This window comes from Neltuma alba, unplaced genomic scaffold, assembly GCF_004799145.2.
Source record: "Neltuma alba isolate B1F8T4 unplaced genomic scaffold, ASM479914v2 tig00010835_pilon, whole genome shotgun sequence".
NCBI classification, from domain to species: domain Eukaryota; kingdom Viridiplantae; phylum Streptophyta; class Magnoliopsida; order Fabales; family Fabaceae; genus Neltuma; species Neltuma alba.
The window spans coordinates 52,791-79,963 of record NW_021635636.1 but is presented as its reverse complement, the minus strand read 5'-3'; the positions used below and the strand labels follow the sequence as shown (position 1 = coordinate 79,963).

The 27,173-nt window shown below is 29.8% G+C and overlaps 3 protein-coding genes across 5 annotated transcripts; 1 reads left to right on the top strand and 2 right to left on the bottom strand.

Moving 5' to 3' along the window:
- Positions 1 to 503: 503 nt before the first annotated feature.
- On the bottom strand, positions 504 to 26,820 carry LOC114759367 (14 kDa proline-rich protein DC2.15-like). Of its 2 annotated transcripts, none has more exons than XR_003741908.1 (2): positions 696 to 1,243; positions 504 to 663 (listed from the first exon to the last, which is right to left on the bottom strand). XR_003741908.1 is itself a non-coding variant. In XM_028948532.1 (2 exons), the coding sequence occupies exon 2, from the start codon at positions 1,176 to 1,178 to the stop codon at positions 759 to 761; it is 420 nt and encodes a 139-aa protein (XP_028804365.1). In that variant the 5' UTR covers positions 1,179 to 1,230; positions 26,804 to 26,820; the 3' UTR covers positions 504 to 758. The 2 variants fall into 2 exon arrangements, 1 of the variants encoding a protein (XP_028804365.1); XM_028948532.1 differs by adding an exon at positions 26,804 to 26,820 and having other exon boundaries at positions 504 to 1,230.
- Positions 18,437 to 26,933, bottom strand: LOC114759368 (pEARLI1-like lipid transfer protein 1). 2 transcript variants are annotated; one of them, XM_028948533.1, is made up of 2 exons: positions 26,850 to 26,933; positions 18,437 to 18,800 (listed from the first exon to the last, which is right to left on the bottom strand). In XM_028948533.1, the coding sequence occupies exons 1-2, from the start codon at positions 26,864 to 26,866 to the stop codon at positions 18,437 to 18,439; spliced, it is 381 nt and encodes a 126-aa protein (XP_028804366.1). In that variant the 5' UTR covers positions 26,867 to 26,933. The 2 variants fall into 2 exon arrangements, with proteins under 2 accessions (XP_028804366.1, XP_028804367.1); XM_028948534.1 differs by having other exon boundaries at positions 18,437 to 18,824; positions 26,836 to 26,914.
- Positions 18,696 to 27,173, top strand: LOC114759370 (14 kDa proline-rich protein DC2.15-like). The gene is made up of 2 exons (XM_028948535.1): positions 18,696 to 18,774; positions 26,786 to 27,173. The coding sequence occupies exon 2, from the start codon at positions 26,811 to 26,813 to the stop codon at positions 27,171 to 27,173; it is 363 nt and encodes a 120-aa protein (XP_028804368.1). The 5' UTR covers positions 18,696 to 18,774; positions 26,786 to 26,810.

Below are 27,173 nucleotides of genomic sequence, written 5' to 3'. Positions count from 1 at the left end.
TTTAGAGAAAGTACTAGTACTACGGCTCCTTATAAATTTTAATTTTAATAATATTAATAGTTGATAATTATTTTACTAGTAAAGAAACATTAAGCTGTTTGGAATAGCTTATAAGTAACTTTTCAATCATGATTTATCAAATACGAGGTAAGTATGTGAGAGGAGATACCTCAATTTACATAAAACATATTTATAAGTGTTTTTAATTGCTATCCCAAACAAGCCCAACTCCTTCCTTTCATTTTTATTAAGGCCATCGTCTGATGTCTTCTTTTTAATTTTACCAAGAAAATTTTGGGGACTGTTTAGTTCTGATTTTCGATTGAACAGAAAGAACGAAGACCGGACGATTCAACAGTGATATGTAATTAGAACTTTGGTCCTTTATCATTCAAAAAGCAGCTTCGTCGGTGTAATCATTAATACCTTTTCATAAAAATGATAGGAAAGAAAAATATTAATTCATATATACATATAGAGAGAGAGGGAGGGGGGGTCACAGGTCACTAGAACACAAAAGTATAGACTTTTTATTGATGCAATTTAATTGTCACCAAGAATTCCAGAGATTACATAATGGAAGAAAATAACCAGGAGGAAGGTGAGGAGCCTTCCAACCATATCAAGAATGAAAAACAAAACAAGATTACAAAAATACCATTAATAAACTATAGAACTTGACGATGTAATCCAAAAGAAAGGAAAAGAAAAATCACAGTACAGTAGAGTAGTGAAGATACTGATACAGATCTGCTGAATTAGGCGCATTGAAAGCCCTTGGGAACGCCTTTGCCGCAGTAGTTGAGAATCAAGCTCAGGTTAATGGGAAGGTTAAGGTTGATACCTAAGACATTGGCCTTAAGGGCGGTGCAGAGGCACACGGCGGCTTCGAGGTCGGCGAGGCCCTGAATGAGGGAACAGCAAGGGGTCTTCGGCGGCTTGCCGAGCTGAACGTTGATGAGACCCAACACGTCGGCGCAGACACCTAACTTAAGGGCGTCTGTAGGGCAACTTGGCTGCTTTCCTGATGGTGATGGCTTTGATGGGCTCTTTGGTGAGTGTTTAGGAGGGCTTTTGTGATGATGTGGCGGCGGCGGGCACGGCACGTAGGTGGAGGTTACCGCCGTGAAGAAGAGGAGGTTGATGACACAGAGGACAAGGGCAGACTTGGAAGCCATATTTCACAAGATCGATGTTCTTCAAGTTTCTATGACTTGGATTTTTGTGATACTTGGCTTTTGATTGGTGCGAGGTCCTGTGAGATATGATAGGCCTTTTATAGGAGCGGATCCCCTTTTTTTCTTGAAAAAACTTGGGACCCACTACTTCTTTATTTCATCCAGAGCTTAAGTGAGTTGGATTGGAAACTCATCATACTAAGTTTAATGTCCCCCCCCCCCACTTCATCTCTAATGCAATTCGTCTAACAATGTGATAATTGAATAAGTTTTGCACATGGATGTGGATTTTTTTTCATAATCAAATTCTTAGACTTGTTTTATTATAACATTTATATTCAAAATCTTATCGTAACAAGGATAGATCTTATAAAAGCACTTAGAAATACATTTTACCTACGCTTATCTGTGATTGAAGCCTTCACATATACAACCATATATTCCTTGTCAATCAAATTAACTTTATGAATGGATTCTGACTATTATAAGTAAAGCAAATACGTGTTAAAAATTTTGGAGAATTACTTTCAGTCTTAGATAAAAATTTAATTACTAAAAAGTTTTAATAATAAGTACGTAGTAAAAATTTATTATCATTTTTCTAATTAAAACTTATCATTACATGCCCATTAGGTGTTCAAAAATGGACATTTTATCTTATTTTTAAAATTACACTGGTTTGAACACTATTTAATTAAATGTAAATTTACAGCATTAAATATAAACGACATGTACATAATGAGCTCTCATTTTGACCTTAGATTATAAGTGAATAAATAACATGATGAAAAGATAATAATAGATCAATAAAATATATAGGAGAGGAGAGTAGCATAGTCTTCTTTCAATTGTAGGGATCAAATTGAATTTTGAAATAAAATTAAATAAATTGCGCATTTAATCATTTTATAACTAAATAATTGATAACTGGTTGATAAGACGAAGTTCTCGTGAGCGCCCATTGGATGAAAATTGAAATCGTCATAACAAGCTGGCACCGCATAATGTAGCGAATTGTAATTCTTTCACCTATTATGTGTTATTTTATGATTTTTGGTCAAAGGTTATTTTATCACTTTATCCTTAAAACTAATTGAAAAAAGAAAATAGAAAGGGTTTTATATTGGGTTGTGGTGTAAATTTGTTCAAGAAATTTACATTCAGGAGCAATGGGCACCCAAAAGTTTTTTTAATGCAAATTGGTTTCGAAAATTTAAAATCATAACAATATTGTTTCATATTGTTAAAAAACTAACATTGTCCGTTAAAATATAAGATTGATTATTAATATTTTTAATGTTAGGAGGTTAAATTGCTATTATTTTAAATTTTTGGGCAAATTTGCACTCAAAAAAAATTTGGAGTGTCTAATACTTTTGAATAAAAACTTTTATAGACAAATTTGCATGTTAATCCTTATATCTCTTTTTTTTACCAGCAGAAAGGATTGTATCAGATCAGGATCCTTTGAAGTTTTAATATATGAAGCTCATGAATTTCAATGCAAAGTATCTACCTTACGTTAACGTTTTGTTATGCTGACTCCGATGCTAAATATACATCATAATTATCTCCTTCATATACACTAAAAAAATTGGCCAAATATATGCATACTAAAAATTAGTTAAAATTAATTTTTGCTCCAAATTTATTTTTTCAAATTTGCCCTTTATAATTAGTGTTTCTCTATAATTATTTGTTATTAGTATTCAAAATATGCATTTAATGATAGGGTAAAGGTGCAACTTTACCTCTAGTCTTATTTTTCATGTGCACCCAGCATGTCGATCTTTTTCATGGTATAACTTTGACCATGATCCTTTTTATTTTGGTGCACTTAAAAAATAAGATTAGAAGTAAAATTGTACCTGTAATATCCTAAAATAAAAACGCACATTTACCCTAAATGCATAATATTTAGGGGTATTTGTTAAAAATAGGCATTTAATAATATATAAATTAAATAACTTATTTTGAATATCAGATCTTTCTAATTCTAAAGCATGACTTATATCTAGAGAGAGAGAGAGAGGATTACAGGTATTGCAGATGAAAAACCCAATTCACGTACTTAAAGTGTGTTTATTTTATGTTGAAATTCAATTTCAAATAAATTTTAGACACTAAAATAAACTTGAATAGATATATCAAATGACAACGCAAAGATGACTTGATTCCTATTGTCTGTCGTCATCGAAAGATTAATGGTTCATCTTACTCTGTTTATTTGTATTATATACTCAGCACGAACTCGATGCATCTAATATTAAGGAAAGTGAATTATATATTGGTGAAACTCACAAGGGCTGCCTAATTCGTAGTCAATGTTAAGAGGTTTTTAATTTATATATTTTATTTTCAATGATTTTGTTTTGTGAAAGATAATAAATATGGAGAAGAGTTTTATATCTCATAAAATATAAAAAATTATTTTTGAGGGTATTACCAAAACCCCACTAATTGCAATGAAGCCTCGTGGTACCAAATTAATTAATATGGAAATTGAATCTCCTATTTCTATAAACGCTTTTTGTAAGGGAGACAAAGGTCATGTGTTATTTCTTGTACATGTGTGTGTGAGACAGTACCCCATATGCATATGATTTGTCAATTCCAAAATAGGCTGATTAATAATTAACAATGGTTCAATCCAAGAATGTTACTTGCATATGTTGGCAGTTAATTGTGACGATTCGAATGGCAAAGATCATAGACTTGATCATTTTTGAGGTTTTGTACAAGATGTGTTGAAGTTACTTTTATATGTGTGTGGATTAATACTATTATTAATTCCTGAAACTTGACCTCATTTTTTTTAATTCTTAAAATTTGATCTTGTTTTGATTTGCATAAAGATTTTTAGTTCCTGAAACAGTGTTTTCAATCAGACATAAGGTTTTGGGAATCAAAATCATTGATGGTTTAAAATTTCAGAAATGAAAATCAAAATGAGATTCAAGTTTTCGACTAAAAATCTCGACATTAACTCAAAATATATATATATATATATATATATATTCTAATGAGTGGGCAAACTCACTCTATCTTATTTTTCTGTATATTCTAGTAATGATGGAGTTGGGTGCTTGTGAAGAAGATGCAGAGAGGTCACTGACATGCATGTGAAAGTTGAAATAGTGACGACACATGCATTATTGTCTGTTAGCCTGAAATACAGAATCCGGAAACATAAATCGAAGGTGCTTTCATTAACAAGTTTACTCAAATTAGGTATACGAGAGAGTTGTCCACCCAGTGTGCTGCACTGTAACTGGTGTCCAGAGGGATCACATGGAAATGTTCTTCCAGATTGGTGATGGTATATGATCAAATTATATGCTAACTCCAATACTTAATATAAGACACAGTCGACCTAAAAAAATTACTAAATTACTTAATTATAACATATGTTACATGATTTATTTAAAATATTTATATGTATTATTAGATTATATATTAATTTATAAATGCACAGTGGCAAATAAAGTTAGAGAAAAACAATAAATAAAAATATTTTAAAGTAATTTAGTAACTTTATTAATCTTCTTAAATTAGTCAACTACTATTTCAGTCCTAAATATAAGAGATATTTAGGACCGGAGGAATATGTTTTATATTAAAAAACTGAAGGTAGTGTGTGTGTGTGTGTATTGCACTTCAACTCTCAAAAAAAGTTAGGTTGAAGCTCAATATAGGTTAATGATCCCATAAGCTAGTCTTGTATCAATCACCATGTTGTTAAAAAATTAATGAATAATCTTAAAGTTTTTCAATGCTACATACAGATCAGATTTGCTTACAGGGGTCAAAAGTAGAAGGATCAATCGATATATTCCTCCGGTCCTTAATACAAAGCATATTTAACTAATTTAATTCAATTAATAAAGTTAGCCAAGTTAGTTAATTATAAAAACTATGACATATTTTTTCTAAAACACTATAATCATCTTCTTTAATATCATCCCTCCTTCTCCTACTTAATTATGGTTGAGGAAATATCAATAGGAGTAATTTAAGAAAAATTGATAAATATGAAAAATAAGTCTTATATTTAGAACTGGGATCAACTAAATAATTAGGTCCTACATTAAGGACTAGGGGAATAGTTTATAAGTTAAATATATGGTTATATCAGGATGGATCTGAACACCGGCATACATGGTTACATAAATAAACACATGAGGATAATATATATAGGACCTTGGGTCTTGAAGTTTCTTATTTTTATCTTTGGTAAACAATATTCCAAGTTTTGTTTCCCTATATTAAAAATTTAGATGAGTTGAGTTTTGAGAATTCACCAAAACCAAAACATAAAACTCAAAAAATATTTATAAAGATATTAGCAAATCACTTGAAAATAAAGTCTTCAAATCAGTTGTGAAATTTAACTCATCTCCTTGTGGGATATTAGTCATTATTGTTAACTCAACCAACCCTCATTAGTTCCATGAAGCTCTTTTTCCCCTTATATAATTGCATGATATTTAATACTAATTTGAGTTTTGTTGGATCTAATTTGGAAAAGAAAAATTGAAGAGAAAAGAAAGATAATTCATATTTAATCTACACTATGCATTTTTTTTGGCTAAAAAACCATGCATATATTGAGAAGTAGTAAAATAGGAGTAAATTATGAAGCATGTTTTCTACCTACTTTGATTTAGTTGCCAGCTTTCTACATCAAATCATTCACATCTATAGTTTGAAGCCATTAATCGTTCATTTAATTCAACTCTAAATGTCCAAAAAGACTGCGAATGAATCATGGGATCTCGTGGAATAACTAATGGACAAAATGGCACACAATTTAGCTTTTATAATAATTGCAACCAGTCGGCAAAGAAGCACTAATAAGAAGTCAACACAACCTTCCTTCTATATTTCCATATTCTTGTGATTTAACGTTCCTTATATAAACATCGCATTGTGAATGACTTAAGATCATATATCTTTATAAAGAATAAAATCCGCCATTATTATCGTCGAAATCTCTACAGAGAACGACAACTCTAATGAAATTCTTCGTGTAATCCAACAAGTCACATTCTTTTATGTCTTTCTCATAATTAAGAAGCATGGACAAGATTCTTCAGTAGTAAAAGTTGACCTCAATTTGTGGACAAATTAAACACTTAATTTCAGAATAACGTCAAATTCCACCGACTGAAAATATGGCTTCAAGACAACGTACCAGTCAAGAAAATGACATAAAATATAGCACACATCCTTAAATTATTAATGAGGTTAGATATTTAATAACAGTTTGCATTGAGTTTTTTGGCCGATTATGATTTTGTTATCCTTTTTTTTTTTTCCATTTATCAACATGCCTTGTTACTTCACTATCATAAACACAAGTGGGCAAGTGGACCGGGAAGACTAAATACATCATGACAAACGAAAAAGCTAGTGTTTATTCTTCATAGAAGAAAATAATTAGATTTTTTTTGTTAGAAAAATATAGTTGAAGAACTAAAAAGAAGAAGAAAATTGCTAAAAAGAGTATGGTAAATGTGAAGAAAGGCACATCAACCAGCTAAGCACGACGCGTTGGATTGATAGAGCATATGTGATTGATGGAACCAGTTTCGGTGCCCATCGCTTTGATGAACACCATAAACTCATTATATCTGAACCGTTCATATCTCATTTGGATGGTCTAGATTTGATTTTTTTTATTTATCCAAAATAATTATTTTAATACGTATAGAATCTAAAATAAAGTTGATCTCTTAACTGTCATTCTTTTAAAAAATAGCTTTTTCTATTTAAAAATAATTAATTAAATATTTTAAATCTAAACCATTCAAATCATATATAAACGGTTCATATTTGATGAGTTTATGGTGCTCATCAAAGCGATGAGCACTGAAACTGGTTCCATGATTGAGAAAGCGTTCTTCAATTTATTAACCCTAAAATCATGCTTGATCAGAATTTGTGATTTTGATGATAATTAACAAAAATAGGTTTTAATTATTTTCTAAAACTTATTGTTTTCGAATAATGATACTTGCTTTTAATTAGGCATTATTTTTAAGACCATACAACATTGATATATGGGTGATGATAACTAACATTGACATTATTTTTAAGATCAACATTAATTATTAACATTGATCAGAATTTGTGATTCACATTTGTGATTGTGATGATAACTAACAAATATTTATCTGAATGCGAAAAAAAGATAATGTAATTAATAAACTTGTGTAAAATTGAAGCAACAAATATGTATAAGTGATGAGTATTGAAAGAGGAAAATGAATATTGGAAGATTGAAGACTCATCTCAGTGGTTATGTTGAGATTTATAAAAATAGGAAATGAGCATGACAGCAAGAATTCGAAAAAGAAACTTAAAAAAAAAGAAAGAGCTTTATTGCATGATAATTACCCCAAATGTTTTTGTTACTTAACTGAAAAATAGTCTGTTACTTATTTTATCATATAAAATTTTAAGCTTTGGGTGAAATTGTTTTGACCCGTTACTACTTAAAAAATTCGGACAAATTTATGACAAAATTGTAGATTCTTTATGAAGGACCAAAGAGTTTATAACTGATATAGTGTGGATTAGTCTGTCATAAATTTTTTTTGTAATGAATTTTCATGTTTTTTATTAAAAAAATTGTTACGAATTTGAAACAAATTTTCGTCACTTTTTTTTATTTATAAATCTGTTATAGATTTCTTGTTTTTTAGTAGCACGGTCGGTTAATAAGAATCTGTGTGCTGTGAAAATTTTAGGTCACCTTATTGATTTATAAGGTGAGTTTGGTAGTTTCAATGACGATATGAGTATTATTTTTGCCCAAAAAATAATGAGACATGAGTGATAACATTATTGAAAGACCCAGCAAATCTGTGAGTTGGACCCACTATACAAATATATAGTGAGAGTTAGCAACAAGTAGATATGTTTTATCCCTTTTTTTTAGGTATAGCTATCTTTTTATTAAAAGTAATCTTATTTAAGTTATTGTCAGGCACTAAATATGAGTATTTTTTTAACAGGAATTTGAATCTTAATTACCTAACTCAACTTCTGTTTGTAAGTATATATGCTAACCAAATCACTAGGAGCACACGTTCAAATAGGTTGTAGACAAGTTCGAAACCTTAAGATCCGTTTGGTATGAGGATAATATAAAAGGAGAAAGGGGAGGAAAAATTTTAATGAACTCTATTTAAAAAATTAGAGAAGTGGAGTTAGAAGCTTTTAATGAATTTTATTACTCTTTTATATTACTTCTTTTAAAACTCCACTTCTCTAATTTTTCAAATTGAGTTTATTAAAATTTTTCCTCCCCTCTCCTCTCTTCTATTTCTCTCATATCAAACAGTATCTTGGGACCTGTTTGGTTCCCAGTGTGTGGAAAAGTTTTGTTCTCTGGGCTACTTATTTGGGCCATATTTTGGGCCATCTATGGTGTGTTAGGAGATTATCTTATTATTATGTTTTTTTTATAAGAGGAGATTATCTTATTATTGTTACGTGGATTTATTTTGATTTTACGACATTTTATAAAAGAATTAGAATAGAATTATCGATAATGATAATTTTTAGTTGAACTTTAACACGCAGCCTTATTTAAGAATTAGAATTTGTCGAGATATCCTCGTGCATTACCAAGTCCAAAAGTATCTTTCAGGATCTCATTAAAAAGAGCTGGAAAAAAAAAACCACAAACATATGGGACGAAGTCCCAAGATAACAAAAAGGGATAAAATTATAAAACAGACAAGTAAAAAACAAAAAAAAAAAAATCCATTTGAATTCAACTAAAATAATCGAAATCGAAATCATGTCTATACCTACCTTCAACTTTTCTTTTTAACTATTCTGCTTTTTCAAACAGCATTAAAAAATTTCCAATTATACTCTTGGTCTTAGAAATTTATTAATTAAAAGTATAAGTTTGAATTTGAATTTTTGTATTTTAGCTGAATTTAATTTGAATTTTTTTCCTTTATATTTTGTCGAGATAACAAGAATATCTTTTCAGGATCTCATTAAAAAATTGAACAAAAAAATTATAAATAGAATCATATAGAGCAAAATCCCAAGACAAGCTTAATTAAAGAAATACCAAGACTGGTTCCGAAGTTTGAAGATGAAGGAGGAGTCACAAGAGAGAATTTTAGCCATGCTCGAAGTAGCCATAGATTTTGTGAATGAGGTTCGGATGAGGTTTGGAGATAGTGAGCAAAATAATTACGAGCTGTTTCTTGATGTTCTCATCAACTTTTCTGGGTCTGAGCATTTGGTACATCGCGTGGTTTCTCAGATCTTCAAAGAACATCCAGATTTGCTTCGCACTTTTGAACGTTTCCTTTTTTGATGAATTTAATAATGATTCGATGCATACTTCATAATCTTTTACTTCTAACTGTTTTTGCAATTGAATGTTTGGAAAATTCTGTCGATGGAATAATGCCATGTTTGTCGTTTGACATATTTATATATATTTATGATTATTTCATGATTCTTGATTCAATTCAAATTATAGATTATGGATATGTGTTTCAATTAGGCCTAGAATATTCTTATACTTTTAATGGTTTGATATCTTAATATATATAAAATTGAAAATAAAAATATCTTTTAATTGTCATTTTTTCCCAAAAAAATATTTTCTTAGTTAATATTTTTTAATTTTTTATCATTCAAACCGTATTTAGATGGCACGGATGATAAAAAGAAACCTCCCCACACAAATTTTTTGGTCAGATCAGCAGAAAAATCATTATGGCAACACCAATAATTAAGGGATATTCTTCATAGTTATGTTTATTATTTAACAGGGTCTGCCCCTCTTTATTTACCTAGTGGTACAAGTTTCATCTTCCATCATTCTCTGCCTGCCTTTATACATCCCTTGCATTATTATTCTATGTATTAAAAGGTCTGTTAGTGTGTCCTTGAGAAATCCACTCGGAATTCTAAAGCTTAATTTCAAAAGGATTAATGGGCAAATTTGTCCCGACAGTTTTCACTCAAGAGCGCTGGGTGTCCGAATACCTAGAAAGTTTAAAATTACAACAATATTACCCCCTGCTATTAAAAATATTAATGTTCAACGTCACTATATATTTTAACAGTTAACGTTGTTATTTTTTACAACATGGGATAATATTGTTATGATTTCAAACTTTTAAAGCAAATTTGCTCCAAAAAATTTTTTTAGATACCTAGCACTCTTAAGTATAAACTTTCAATACAAATTTTCACCTTAACCCATATCAAAATTTTTTAGATACCTAGCGCTTCTAAGTGTAAACTTTCAATACAAATTTTCATCTTAACCCATATCAAAATTTAAATTGTTTATACCTTCAAGGGTGCATCCATGCCTTATTGCCTATAGATATCTAATGGATTAGTATTACACCATGCATGCTTTTAGATAAGAACAAACCCAGTTGCCATTCTTCTAGTTTCGGATCATAAAACACTGGCAAACTTAAATCCACAAGAATTTGGAATGAAGAAAGTAAATGAGTAATTTACTCGTTGACTAGAGAGAGAATTAGATGCAACATCAAAATGTGGAAGCAACATGGCATTGGGAATACGTTGCATAATCAGTGAATGAATTTGGGTGCTCATCACTCTTGATAAGCAACCCAAACTCATTAGATCTAAACTATTTAGACCTCATCTGGATGGTTCAGATTTAGTTTTTTTTTCTTGTTTTTTAAATAATTATTTTAATGGTTATACAATCAAAAGTAAAAATAATATTTCATTTATCATTTTTTCAAAAAATAATTTTTATTTAAAATTATTAATTAAAAATATTAAATATGAACCCTCCAAATTTGATCTAGAAAGTCCAAATTGCTCATCAAGTGATGAGTACAAACCCATTCCCTTTACTACTGGGTATAGATTAATCTAAGGGCTCACAAAGAGACACATCTTGTAACTTTTAAAATTGTATCTCCACCATCCAATATCTTATAATCTTGGTCTTCTATTCAAATTCCCATTTTTGCCAAAATCCCGACAATCTGTTTTGCAGAAATTTAAATTAGTTTCTTGTCAACAAATACTACATACAAAAAAACAGCTTCTTACTGATGGAATTAGCGATGAAAAATTATTTCATCACTAATTTCTGACAGATTAAGAACGATTAATGACAGAATTTTTCTTTCACTAATATTAATGACGGATTAGCCACGAAATTTCATTCCGTCGCTAATCTGTCAAAAATCCGTTAGTAAATATTTAGCAACGAAATTTTTTTTGTCAAAAGTTTCTGTCGCTAATTTTAGCTATAAAATTTTTAGTGACAAAATTAGCGACCAAAAGTTTCATCGTTAAATTGTTTGTCACAGACATTTTCGTCACTAATTTCGTCTCTAAGTCTATTCCATTGCTAATCTGTAGGTAATTTTAAATTTCATTATTTTAGATTATAATCTTACAACAATTTATATAATAACACAATTAAGAATATAATGATTTAAATGTTATTTTAATTGTAAAATAAATTAATATATTTGTAGAGTTGATTTTAATGAAAGTATTATCATCATTCATCTCATCATTAGATATATACTCAGAATAGGAAGATAATTTCTGAGAAAACTTGTTTATATTTTATTAAAATCAATTCCTCTTGATTATTAATAATAATTAAACAAATATGATAAGAATATTAATAACTTTCTTATACAAACTGATATAAGAAAGAAATAATTCTATTATATGTACAATATATATTAGATATAATAATATATATAAAATTAAAATAAAATAAAAAATAAATTTATATGAACATTTCAATTTATGATTATAAATATAACTAAAGTACTAATTTTGAATTTCATCATTTAAACAATAAACATTAAAAATCATGATATAATTAATACCCATGATATAGATTACTTTTAGTCTTTAATGCAAGGACAAATGGTATATACAAAGGATTTTAGGAAAATAAATCATATAAGATACATATATAAGTAGAAGAATGTTGTTTATCATAATATATTCAAATCATTTAATTTTTCTATATAGAATAATTTATTAGATTTTATTATAGTAGCTATATTTTGAATAACAAGATTTTTTACTATTATAAATGATTTTCATCAAATTTATAAAACATATATAGATAATATAATATAATACATATATAATTAAATTATATATCTTATCAATGTTAATTAAAAAATTAAATTTAAAAAATATACGTATGAAAAAATTATTTATGATTTAAAATTAGTCTCATTAAAAATTAATATTATATTAAAAATATTTTTTAAAAATAAAATATTGTAAAAAAAATATTTAAAAATTATTTTGACATATTAAAATTATCATATAGTTTATATATATATTTAGTTTTTAATAATATATATGTATATATACTTGTTTGTATAAAAGAATATTATATAAATATATTTAATTTTACATAATAAGTTAACAGGTTTATTGCAGCTCAACTGGTAAAGCCACAAGTACGCACAGACAAGGTCTCTAGTTTGAGGCATGGAGAAATCACTTTGAGGAACAATTATGTGGTGGCAACACGTGGCATGTGAGATGGCGACATGTGGCAGGCCTAGGTAAGGTGGTATCGACATGTGGAGGTGGCTGGCAACCCTCACAGGTGATGAGGTGGCGGTTGGTGGAGATGCCACATGGAATTTTAAATTTTTTTTAAAATCATATTAGTGACGGAATTTTTTCATTGCTTATTTGTGGTGAAAATTTTTGGTCACTAATTAGCGATGGATTAGTGACAAAAAATTTCTGTCGGTATGACAGAATTGAAACTTCGTCGCTAATCTAATTAGTGGCAGAAGAATTAGTGACAAAACAAATTTTGTTACTGATTTTATCACTAAATAAAAATTCAGTCGTTAAATTTTATCACTAATCACATTTTTTTTTTTTATGGTGAAAAGGTGAAGGTTGTTAAAAGAAACTGTCACACATTTTTAAATAATGCGTGACAGTTTTGATTATGATCGTTATATCTTTGTCAACGCGGTCTCTGCCTCACATAGGTGACCATGTATTTAACCCTCACGTATTGAGCGGCATATATTCAAAAATTTGTGATAGTGATTTACATGGTTTGTATCCTCTTCTTGCAAAGTCTAATTTCTCCAAAGCTTTTATGTTATTTCAAAGACATATAGAAAATTTGTTTAATGTCAAGATAAAATTTACACAATATGCTAATGGAGCTGAATACCAAGCGTAACATCCTGATTTTTAATAAAAAAATTTAAATGTGTTTAAAGTTTAAATTAATCAAGATCTTGACAAGTTTAAATGGATGTTTGAAGTTGAGTAGGACTGATCATGTGTTAGATTAAGGTTGGTAAATTTTTATTTGTAATTAATATGTAGAAAATTTGTCGCATTTTGTTGTTGTTGTAAATACCATTATCATTTAATGATTAAAGCTTAATGCGCATGGATAAAGATAACACAACAGATAGAGGTATTATTGGAAACAAAAAATTATCATTGGAGACGATGGAAAATGAATCATCATATTTAGAACCAAATCAAAATCATCAAATAGACCTTATATTTAGGACGGGGGAAATACAAGAAGCTGATTGATGGAGAGATGGGAAATGACATAGTTTTGACCTAATGAAGGGAAATGGAGAGGATGCCTACATGGAGATGTTTCACGCCGCAAATGACCCGATTTCCTTCCATTCCTGTTTTTTTTTTTTTTGGCCCTGATTCCATTTCTATTTTCTGACTGTGTTGTTTGAGTAAGTAGGTGGTGTTCAAAATTTTGAAATTTTGTTTCCCTCCAAAATTGTAATAAATGGTTGAAGTTGGTAATGCCCTCATGCTTTTTAGAATCCTCATACAAAATCAAACCTAATAGAAGTGTTTCTACTCTGACAAACTCAATTATTTTTATATATTTTGATATCTTTTATATGGGTTTTGTCAACTTAATTAGTCATTTTGGTCTTAATTGATTGTTAATTGATTTAATATATTTTATTTTGAATTATTATTTTATAGGGGTAAAATTATTATTTTTTGGTTGATTTTTAAGGACAATTAATGCTACCTTATTCTTGAATTTTGTTTATAGGTTTTTGGAAGATTTAAAAATAAAATAAAAATAAATAAATATAATAAAAAATAAATAAAAAATAAAATAATAAATAAAAAATATAATAAAAGGGGAAGCAAAACGCAACGTTTTGTCCCCCAACCTAATATACTATAATTCATTCATCACCTTCATTCAGGAGGGGCACGAGTGACGGCGAGAAGAAAGAAAGAAAGAGGAGTGAGGCGCGACAGCAAATAGAGGCGAGCGACCAGCAATGTGACCATCGTCGTGGACTTCTCTATTCCTTCCGTTCTCGGCGTGACAAAACCAGCGACGAGTAGAGGCAGAAAACAGGGAGCTGGAAGGCGTCATCCTTCATTGCACTGTTCCGTCACGTCTCTTTCATAGAATCCTGTAGCAAAGTTCTGAATATGGCATTTTTTATGGCAAACCGTGGCTAGAGCTTAATAATTCTCTAATTCAACATCAATGGCAGGAGCTAGTTATTCTGATTATTAGAAAAATTTTATTGTTCAATCTGATTATATTTGGAGATTATTGTGACTGGATTATTGTTTAGCATTTGACATTGGGCTGTTTATAACTTTAATTTCAATTATAATGTTGTGATTATGACATTTGTATTGATTTTGAAGTTAATATATTGTGATTTTCTGAGGTGGTTTAGAATATTGAATCATATTGTCTATTGCTAGCTTTAATTCCGTTGTTTTGGATTTAAGAGTTCTAATTAAGCATTAGTTTTTAGCATCCTTAATCTCATTTTACTATTTTGGTTGTAGTTAGTAAGTTGGGATTTTAGGAAAATATTTTGTGGCAATTCGAGGTGGCTCGGTTGTTGAATTAAAAGTTTAATTATAATTCTAAATTCATTATTTTAACTCCTGTATCTTTTGGAGTAAGGATTTCCTGCGTTGTTGAATTGGAAAATTGATTGTTATCATTGTTATTTGTGTGTTTCATTTTCATTTCTTTAATCTTCATTCATTTTAATCATTTTTATATAAAAACAAAAAAAGTATTTTAATTCATGGTGTTTAATTAGAAATTATCAAATCAAAAATCCTTTTTATAGTTTAGGTTACTTGCATTTATTTACTAGGATTTAATTTCATTTTCGGCTCCTCAAACTGAATATGACTCCGATTGTGCACTATATTACATTAATTCGGTTAATTTTTGGAGTAACCCAAAAGTGACAAATTAAGGGCAATTATCTTCATACTCAGTTCTCAAATAATGTTGAGATTTTTATTCTATTGGATGAGGATTCTTGAAAGCATGAGAGCGTTGCCAAATTTAACTATTTGGGCAGTGATCGGCGGCTTTATTTTATTTATATTCTTAATATGTTCCGTGATATTGAAGACAGCGTCATCTATCTGGAATTGTTAAAATCCCCAGCGAACCAATGCATTTCATGAAGCCCAGCGCATCTGTACACAAAAGTAATATGTTAAAATCATGTACCAATTAAAGAGAATCAAATGCAGAAACAGAATTATTACTTTCTTTCTTTCTTTTTTTTTACCAGAAGAATTATTACTTTCAAACCACGTATCAAAAAATCCACTTGGTTATGCTAATCAGACTTCAAGATCTTAGGAATGGGGGAGAGTATGAAAATGAAGGAATATTGCTAGTCTCTTGTGCAATGTATGTATGAGGAGTAAAGGTAACCTTAAATGGGTTATTAGTGGCTCTATATTAAATCTCATTTGGACTGACAACAAAGTTGGCAAAGAAATAAGTTTTGCCCTCCATAATAGTATGAAGAAAGTAAAAGAGTAATTTTTTCTAGTTGACTAGAGAGACAATTAGATGCAACATCAAAATGTGAAAGCAACATGACATTGGGAATACGTTGCATGATCACGGAATGAATTTGGGTGCTTATCATTCATAATAAGCATCCCAAACTCATTAGATCGAGACTGTTCATTAGACGGTCCAAATTTAATATTTTTTGTTTTTGTTTTTAAAAATAATAATTTTAATGGGTATAGAATTAAAAGTAAGGATAATATTTCAATTGTCATTTTTTCAAAAAATAATTTTTATTTAAAATAATTAATTAAAAATATCAAATATGGACTGTCCAGACAGAAAATATTAAAAATATTAAATGTTTTACATGGTTTTTATTCTCTTCTTGCAAAGTCTAATGTCTCTAAAGCTTTTATGTTATTTCAAAGACATTGAAAATTTGTTTAATGCCAAGATAAAATTTAGGAAAAATTAGAGAGAAAGACCAATAGGGAGTAATATTTATGGGAGAGGATCATAAATTTTAATAAAATTATATAATTTTTATTTTCAATTTTTCAAAATTTTAATTTTTAGAAAGAAAATAAAAATTTAATTTCACATCACTGAACAATGTCTGCATATTTTTTTTAATTAATTTTTGCGCAAAGAAATCAGGTTTAATTTAATAAAATTTATTAATTTGTATTGGTTTTAAAAATAAAATGTAGGAGGGAATATAGGAGAAATAGGAGGCTTGGACAGGGACAATATGGAATTTTTAGATTTATATTTGAATATTTGGTCCTTTTAAATAATTTTAATTTTTATAATCTCTCTCATAAATATCACTCCCTATTGGTCTTTCTCTCTAATTCTCCCTAAAAATTTATACAACCTGATAATGGAGGCGAACACCAAATGTAACATCCTGATTTTTAATCAATAATTTAGACGTGTTTAAAGTTTAAATTAATCGAGATCTTGACATGTTTAAATGGATGTTTAAAGTTGGGGAGAACTGATCATGTGTTAGATTAGGGTTGGCACTTTTTTTAAATATCATTAGCTGTTAATGATTAAAGTTTAATGCGCATGGATAAAGATAACACAATAAATAGAGGTATTATTGGAAAAAAAAATATTATAGGAGACAATAGAAAATGAGTTATCATATTTAGAACCAAATTAAAATTATCAAATAGACCTTATATTTAAGACCTGGGGAATTGATTTGTACATGCAAATAGTTCTGTATAGTCAATTGATGAAACAAATTTCGTAATTAATGCAGGATATTTGGCACATTAGAATTTTCCCAAAAAATAGATGTGAATAAGTATTATTTTTCTCGTCAATTATATTCTAAGTTTCTAACTCGCTTTGTTTAAATAAACTTAAAAGGTAACACGTCCAAAATAAAATTTAGAAAGATAATAGTGCATTTCTTTGCTAACACAGTTAATATTCCATTTGGTAATTTGTTCTATATTCATCAAAAACGGGTAAAGACAGTAATCAGAACTTCATTATCCTTTTGGTGGAAAGGGAAGGGACGCAAGAAAAAACTTTAATGATTTTGATTTAAAAAACTAAAAAAAAGAGGATAAAAGTTTTAAATTAGTTTTTATTACTAATCTTTTATCTTATATCTTCTTTTCATAAACATTTTAAAATCTCACTTCTCTAATTTTATAAATCCAACTCACTAAAATTTTCCTGTCCTTGTCCTCCTCTCCATTCCACTCATACCAGACATAGGTAACAGAATGCTTATTGTCCATTAAATTTCCTTCTTTTCGTTCCCTCCCCTCCTCCCACAATTTTGTCCATTTATTAGCTATACGCTGTTTTGCCAAAAGTCTAGAACTCGTTGATTAATTCCACTTAATGTAACCTTGCTAGTATTAACACTAATTAAATACTTTTTCCCTCCACGGATAATGCAAAAAAAAAAAAAAACCTTCAACGGAGATAAAAATCGTAGAAAAATAGAATCGATGAAAATTTTGCTTGATTAAAAAATATTGCAGATCGAAAGACCTGGAGAAACCCTGTTGGTATTGGCACGGCTTCTTATACATTTTATATTTTAGTATTAATATAAATAATTAATAATTATTTTACTAGCAAAGAGAGACTCATTTGTTCAATAACAGTCATACGTAAATTAGAGCATTCGTCTTTTATTATACATTTAATTTCTTAGGCTCTGCTGGTTAATTTAATTATCATTCAAAAAGCAACTTCTTCGGTGTAATCGTTGATGCCTTTAGCAATTAAGAAAGGCAAAAAAAAAAAAAAATTGTTTATGGAAAGGGGAATCATAGATCATTATAAACTTTTTATTGATATGATTTATTTGTCACCAAGAACTATAGAATTTGATGAGGATAGTGTAGTGGAGACAGTGATGACACATATATCTCTTGAATTAAGCACACTGAAATCCCCTGGGGAGGGTTCTGCCACAGGTGTTGAGAATCACCTCCAAGCTATGGAAGACGTCAAGTTTGATGCCTAAGACATTGGCTCTAATGGCCGTGCAGAGGCAGGCGGCGGCTTCGAGGTCGACGAGGCCGTTAAGATGGGGACAGCAATCGCTCTTGCCGATTTGGACGTTGACGAGACCCAACACGTTGGCGCAGACACCTAACTTGAGGGCGTCCATAGGGCAACTTGGCTGATTTCCTGAGGAAGGAGGAGACGGCGATGGTGATTGCGCATAGGTGGAGGTTACCATGGTGAAGAAGAGGAGGTTGATGACACAGAGGACAAGGGCAGACTTGGAAGCCATTCTTCTAGTTTCTGTCACTTGGATTTTTGTGATACTTGGCTTTTGATCGGTGAGGAGTTTTGTGAGATATGATAGGGCTTTTATAGGAGAGAGCATCCCTCTTTTATGGGTTTTTTTTTTTAAATATATGTAAAGCTGAGTTGGATTCTGAAATTATTGTGGCAGTGACTTAAAATGTCTAGTGCATGTTCTTTTTTTCCGACATCTCTGATGTGACTTGCCTAACAAGGTGATATAATTGAATAAATTTGGCACATGGTTTGGATTTTTTTTTTTGGGTAATCAAAGGTGCGGTTAAGATTATTTGAATGTTCCAATACCATAGATTTGTCTTTATTTTACAAAATGCAAAACCGTGTAAATATAACATTTATACCTAATATAGAGGTGCAGCACAGGGAAAAAATTATTAGACATTCAAAATCTTATCATCATAAAATTAAGTTTACTAACAATTTGTCGGTTAAGATAGTAAGCGGTCCTACTCTTATAAAAAGCATAGCACAAGAGGGCTTTTATAGGAAAGCATCACTCTTTTATGGTTTTTTTAATAAAATAATTGGGATTTTCTTAAATGTAAAGCTTAAATGAGTTGGATTCTGAAATTATTATAGTAGTGACGTAAATGTTTAATGCATGCTCTTTTTTTCCTACATCTTTAATGTAACTTGCCTAACAAGGTGATATAATTGAATAAGTCTTGCACATATATGATGTCGATATTTTGTTGTAATCAAATGTACAGTTAAGATTATTTGAATGTTCCAATACCATAGATTTGTCTTTATTTTACAAAATGCAAAACTGTGTTACTATAACATTTATATTTGATATAGAGGCGCAAAACGAGAAAAAAAAAAAAAGAGTACATTTCACATTCAAAATTTTATCATAATAAAGGTAAATTTACCAACAAATTGTTGGTTAATTGAGATAGTAAGCAGTCTTGTAAAGAGAAGAGCACAACTTTGAATCCCAAAATGTGCACTTGTTGGAAAAGTTTAAACTTAACACTTCCGACTTGGTTTGAGGATACTCTGAGTTTACAACAACTATCGTGATTTATTCTGGGCAGTATAAACGTGATATTTTAAATTTGGTTTTTACTTTGTGTTTCTTATAAGTGTCCACTCAAAATTACAGGCCTACTGTCATGTTTATAAATACAACTGCTTTTGTTTACGGATGATACGAGGTGGGAAAGCCAATTTGGTATACTATTTTTATCCTAATATTATTCACATTTTGTTATCAAAATATAAGTTATATCTTAAAACTTGCCACATGTTTTTCAAGGCTATTCCAGGTGAAGGGAAAAAAGATAGCCTCTTTCTTTTTTATTTTTTTTAAAATATTTAAAATCAGTTTATTTCTATATTCTTACAAGAGTAATTTACTTGAACTTTGAGGAGAGCATAAAATATTACTACCTTCGAAATTGTGGAAGTTGGTCTGTGTAATAAAGATTTTCTTTCTGAAAAGATTCATATCTTTCGTAACATTATTTATAAATATGCTTTTCTTTTATTTTCTATTGCATATTAAATTAATCTATTGCCTATTAAATTAAGTACTACATATTATAGAATATAGATAATACTTTTTAAATTATAATAGATCAAGTTGCACAAATATTATATATTTAATACTTTCATACTATAAAAGTGAACTCTTATCAGTCTATGTCATGAGTCTACTTATAATTTTATCTCATTCTCATGAATTTATATAAACTCATGTGTCTGACAACCTTTCTTCTCGCTGTTAATTAAAGGAAATAGGTGGTTTTTTAAATATATCAAAAGATGTTAAACTTAAACACTTGAATTAAAGAAATATCATTTGAAAATTTTTTTTCTAGTTTTATTTATTATAGATTTAGTCTCTATAATTTTATATAACATTAAAAAATTGACATTTTTGTCTTCATTATTTTTAAATTTGTTATGCCTTCTTATTACTTTTAAATTACACTATATTTGATTTAAGTGTATGTTTACAGCATTAAATAAATAATTGACATCTACATAATGAACTCTCAGTTTTTGGCAAAAACAAAAAATCTTACCGTAAAAGTAATAGATTATATATATATATATATATATATATTTGTAAATAGGAGATGCTCCCTCCCATTCATAATATAAGAAGTTAGTTAAAAAAATTTTGGTTCAAAATATAAGAGGTTGACATATATGTGATTATATATAATCCATTTTGTGATTATATTGGTTTTGTATGTTATAATTAGATATGTTATAATGCAATTTCAAAGGAATGAAAAAATATATGTATCTTTCCTAAATCCTTGTATTCGCTTGGGACAGGTTTGAAAATTTGTATTAATTTAATTTGCCGGAATAAAAATTGGTATTACTTAACATATTTATAAGCAAAATATATTACTCCTCCGGTCCTTAATATAAGACCCATTTAACTAATTTGATTAGATTAAAGAAGTTAGGTAAGTTAGTTAATTATAAGAAAAGGGACACATTTTTCCTAAAACACCATAATCTTCTTTCTTAATACTCCCTCTCCCTCTTTTACTTGATTATGGTGAAGGGAGTATTTATAGGGGTAATTTAGAGAAAATTGATAAATATGAGAAAGGGGTCTTATATTTAGGACCAAAACCAACTCAAGAATTGGGTCCTATATTAAGGATCGGAGGAGTGTATAAGCATATGTAACTTGAAATAATTACATCATAATTTTACATCATATTTTTAACATTAAGGAATTGATAAGTAGAAGTGTCCGTATTGACAACTTATGTGTTGACAAATTATGGTGTAAGTATTAACAAGTGAAGGTGTCATAAATAACTACTCACTTTATACCAACATTACAAGGATTAACGGTAAAAAATACACATAAAAATATATCAAAAGTTCATCTAACACTATGAACTTTTTTTGAGTTCAAAATTATTAATCAAAGTTTAAAAAGAGATCAATAATGGTAGCGCCATTAACATCCCTTTTTTAGCAGTGGGATCCACAATTTTTAATGAAAGTATAAAAACACCCCAATTAAAACAAAAAAAGTTAAGGATAAAAAAAAACCCATGAATTTATACCAAAAGTTCACCCAGCACCATCTAATTTTTAATGAAACTACCAAAATACTTCAATCTTGAAGGGCTATTGCATTATAGTGTATTAGAGATTATTAATTATAATAAATTTGTATATCCCAATCTTTATAATTATAAAAGGTTATTAATGTTTTTTAATAATTTTTTCCTTCTTCAACAAATTTTTTCTCTCTTTTATAAAAATCAGCCAATTGTTACAGTTACCGTATTAATTGTTATGACTGAAAATATTTTAATAGCATAAATATTATACATAATAATTAAATATTTTTTATAACTTATCATATTATATATTTTAACATCATTATTACCTATCCTGGAGTGTTTTAATTCCAGAAAATTGTTAAATAAAGTTAATAAAATAAATATTTATATTTTAATCTTTTGATTTGTATTCATTTGATACTTTCATATTTTTAATTCAATTTAAAAAAATTTAATTAATTCAAGAAGAAAATTATACGAATAAGCTCTAAAGTTTGATTGAAATAGAGAATATGAATCAATATTGTAAGAGGGTGGGCTTTTTTCTTTGAAGAGAGAGGAGCTAAGAAGACCATCGACACGTTAAAGGGAGATTGTGGTTTCTGTTTTCCTTTTTACTGGGGTATTTTAATACTTTCATTAAAAATAGTGGATCCCACTATCAAAAGTGACTTTAAATTTTCTCAAAAAAATTGAATATAAACATTAAAAAAATTCAAATAAACTGTTAAATTTGATAACATAGACTGAAGGATAAGCACACAACTCAATATGCCATTGGTACAAATAACTTATTTTTAAAAGACACTTAAAATGTCTATTAAAAGAGAAGACTAGGGATATAAACAACTTATCTTTAAACAGCAATTTAATTCTAGCTTAAACTCTTTTACACGAGTTATTTTAATTATAAAAATTTATTATAATTAATAATCTCTAATACACTCTAATGCAATATCCCTTCAAGATTAGGGGTATTTTGGTACTCTTATAAAAAATTATATAGTGTTTGGTAAACTTTTGGTATAAGGTCATCGGTATTTTTTATCCTTAACCTTTTTTTTTTTGTTTTAATTGCAGGTATTTTGGTATTTTCATTAAAAAAGTAGGTCCCACTACTTGAAAAACGGACACTAACAGTGCTGGCTTTATTGATTTTTTTTTTAACTTCGATTGGTATATTTGAACTTGAAGAAAATTTACGGTATTGCGTAAATTCTTAATATATTTTCATGAGTATTTTTTATCCTTAACTCAAATGACAATTCATATTATTTTAAAATAATTAACTTCTTCAAAATACAACCATTTTAAATGATCATATATAACTTAGAGAGTATACATTGCATTCATTGCCTGAAACATAATTAAATTTTCAAATGAAACTCTACAAATCAAATTAATATAATGAAATTTCAAAAACCAACCCAGGGTGCTTGTAATGACAAGTGAAGGTACCAACATTAACAAGACTTTTAGCATCATAAAAATGACAAGTTAAGGTGCAAACATTAACAGTTGTCCCGGTATATATTTACACCTAATATCAATGGGCACCACATACTTGCTATTAACAATTAAACTAGCTATATTAACAACTATTTTTATATGTATTAATGAGTAAGGGTATTAGCAAGGGTAACACTACAAAAAAAAAAAAGGACTTTAGGCGACGACTTTCGTCGGCGACAAAAAAAGTCGCCGCTGAAACTAAGACTTTCAGCAGCGACTTTTTTTGTCGCCGCTAAAATTGAACTGTTAGTGGTGACTTTTTTTGTCGTCGCTGAAAGTATACCTTTGAGAATCATTCGGTTCACTTTTAGCAGCGACATTCTATGGTTGCCGCTGAAGGTCTGACTTTCAGCGGTGACTATTGGTGTTGCCACTGAAAGTATATCTTTGAGCGGAAGGTGATATAATCACTGGGTTTACTTTCTGCGGCGACTATTAGTGTCACCGCTGAAGGTCTGACTTTCAGCGGCGACTTTATAATGTCGCCGTTGAAAGTGTAATATAATAATATATATTTTATTTTACAATATTAATAAACAAATTCAATCTGGCTCAATGGCAAGAAGATTGGATACGAAAGGAGGTAATCACAAGTTTAAACTTTGAAGAAGACACATTTAAGGTGAAAATATTTGGACGATGACGTGGCGGGGAGGAGTGATGTGGCAATAACGTGGAGGTGGCTAGTGATGATGTGGCACCTGTTAGATGACGACGTGGTGGCCGCGGTGATGATGTGGCGTTGGTAAAGCCAATTCTTCTTAGGCATCACTTTCAGCAACGACTAAAAAGGTCGCCGCTGAAAGACAATGTCGCCGCTGAAACTTCTAAAAGTCGCTGCTGAAAGTGTCTTTCAGCGGCGATTTTTAGTCGCCGCTGAAAGTTTTCAGCCACGGCTGCTACGACAACGACTTGTCAGCAGCGACAAAAAGTCAATTTTTTTGTAGTGTAATGAGGTCTTTTTACATTTTTATTAAATTACAATCTCTTACACTTGGGTCTCTTTGGGACTTCTAATTATGAGACCTTTTTACCGTATTCTTTATTCCTTGGGGCCTTAGTGAAATTTTCCCTAGGTTAATTGTAACCTTAACTGCTTTCGTACGTATATAATCCTCAACAGGCCATAGGACTAGATACCTTTCGGCTGCTTTTACTTATCTTTACCTAATTTTTTTCCTCTTAGTTCGACCTTAGATTTTAAGTGAATAATAAACAAATAAATAACAGGATGAAAAGCTAATTTTGGAATAAAATTAAATAAATTATGTATTAAATCATTTTATAACTAAATAATTGATAACTGATTGATTCGCCCATTGGATGAAAATTGAAATTGTCATGACAAAGCTGGCCCCGCAATATGTACCGAATTGTATTTTTTTTCCTCACCAATTATGTGTTGTTTCATCTATCCTTAATTAAAACAAATTAAAGAAAGTTGAAGATCATGAATTTCAATCCAAAGCATCTACCTTTTTTTGGCCAGCGCAAAGTTTTTTTTCCCTCTATATATTTATCTTGTATATGTAAAAGTACTTAAAATAAGCCAACCTGCTAGTATTGCCGTGAAACCTCAGGGTGCCAAATTAATATTGAAACCAAATCTCCTATTTCTACAAACCACTACAGTAGACACTTTTTATTTCTAGTCTGGAAGACTTTTTACCTCTATTTTGACAGGACATAAAAAAAAAAAAAAGAAATATAGTAAGTATCTCACATTTCATCTCTGTTTTGAACAGACAACATGAAAAGTGGATTTTGTTGTTGTAGTTTATGTTTGTTGGACAGCTTCTATATATGCAGTCGATTTGTTAATTCCAAAATAGGCTGATTGATAATGGAGCTTAGTGCATAAACAATTCAATCAAAGCATGTTACATGTTGGCAGTGAATTGTGACAATTCCAATTGCAAAGATTATAAAATTAATATTTTAAGGTCTTGTATCAAGATATGGCGTTACTTCTATATATTCTAGTGGGCAAACTTACTCTTTCTTATTTTTTTAATGACGGAATTAGCGATGAAAATTCTGTCGCTAAAAATTTTGATAGTCACAATCTAAGGTGCAAGCATTGACTAGTAAAGTGCTTGCGATAACAAATGATTGTGCTTAAGATGATAAGTCCTTTATATTAGAAATTAACATTTATCCACCACGTTATGTATAAAATAGATTATATGAATATATATATATATATATATATATATAACTGCACATTATTATATAAGAACATGACTTTATATCATATTTTAGCAGCTCGAAAATAACAACTTAAAATGCAAGGATTGATAAGTAAGAGTGTCTAAAATGACAACTGATAATTCTTGAGAGGAGAAGTCATTTATATCAAAGTTTAACACTTATCCATAAGATTGTATGTAAAATGAATTATATAAACATATGTAACTCTACATCATAATTGTATAACTTGATATCATATTACGTAGGAAAATATAACTTTATATCATACTTTTAGCAATATGGAAACGACAATTTAAAGAGCAACGATTGATACGTAAGAGTGCTTGGGAAGACAAGTGGTAGTGTGTGTTATAACAAGTCAATAATATCATAATCTAAAATTTATCCATCAAATTACGAGTATATGTAACTTCATATCTATATCATAATATATTAAGGACCGGAGGCAATACTACATTATGCACTGAGTTGAACTCGAAAAAAAGGTCAACGCACTCGCGATTTCACTGCAAATTCCCGATTCCAGTCGAGTTGGCAGCGATTTCTACTCCTTCTGAGTCTGCAAGCTAACCAGCACGAAAGCAGGAGATGTGATCATGGATGCGTGCCATTTTACGTTATGAATCGCGATTTTAACAATCATGGTGAGAAGCCACAAGTAAATTTTGATTTAATTGATAATTAAGGAATATATTGTTGTGAATGTGACGAACTTTATAACCATAAATATCATGTGCGTGTCTTTTTAGCCATAAAATCTACTTTTATTATGATAAAGACTTTGAATGTCTTTTTTTTTTTTCTGGGTTGCGTCTCTATATCAACATAAGTGTTATAGTTACACAGTTTGCATTTTGTAAAATAAAGACAAATCTATGGTATTGGAACATTCAAATAATCTTAACCGTACCTTTAATTACCAAACAAAAAAAGTCCACATCAAGTGCAAAACTTGTTCAATTATATCACCTTGTTAGGCAAGTTACATCAGAGATGTAAGGAAAAAAAGAACATGCACTAGACATTTTAAGTCACTGCCACAATAATTTCAGAATCCAACTCAGCTTTACATATATTTAAAATATAAAAAAAACCCATAAAAGAGGGATGCTCTCTCCTATAAAATCCCTATCATATCTCACAAAACTCCTCACAGATCAAAAGCCAAGTATCACAAAAATCCAAGTGACAGAAACTAGAAGAATGGCTTCCAAGTCTGCCCTTGTCCTCTGTGTCATCAACCTCCTCTTCTTCACCATGGTAACCTCCACCTATGCGCAATCACCATCGCCGTCTCCTCCTTCCTCAGGAAATCAGCCAAGTTGCCCTATGGACGCCCTCAAGTTAGGTGTCTGCGCCAGCCTGTTGGGTATCATCAACGTCCGCCTCGGCAAGAGCGATTGCTGTCCCCGCATGGCGGGCCTCGTCGACCTCGAAGCCGCCGCCTGCCTCTGCACTGCCCTTAGAGCCAATGTCTTAGGTATCAACCTTAACATTTCCCATACCTTGAGTGCGATTCTCAGCACCTGTGGCAGAAGTGTCCCCAGGGGCTTTCGGTGTGCTTAA

Coding starts and splice junctions, on each gene's coding strand:
- LOC114759367 (XM_028948532.1), bottom strand. CDS start 1,178: ATGGCTTCCAAGTCTGCCCTTGTCCTCTGTGTCATCAACCTCCTCTTC.
- LOC114759370 (XM_028948535.1), top strand. CDS start 26,811: ATGGCTTCCAAGTCTGCCCTTGTCCTCTGTGTCATCAACCTCCTCTTC.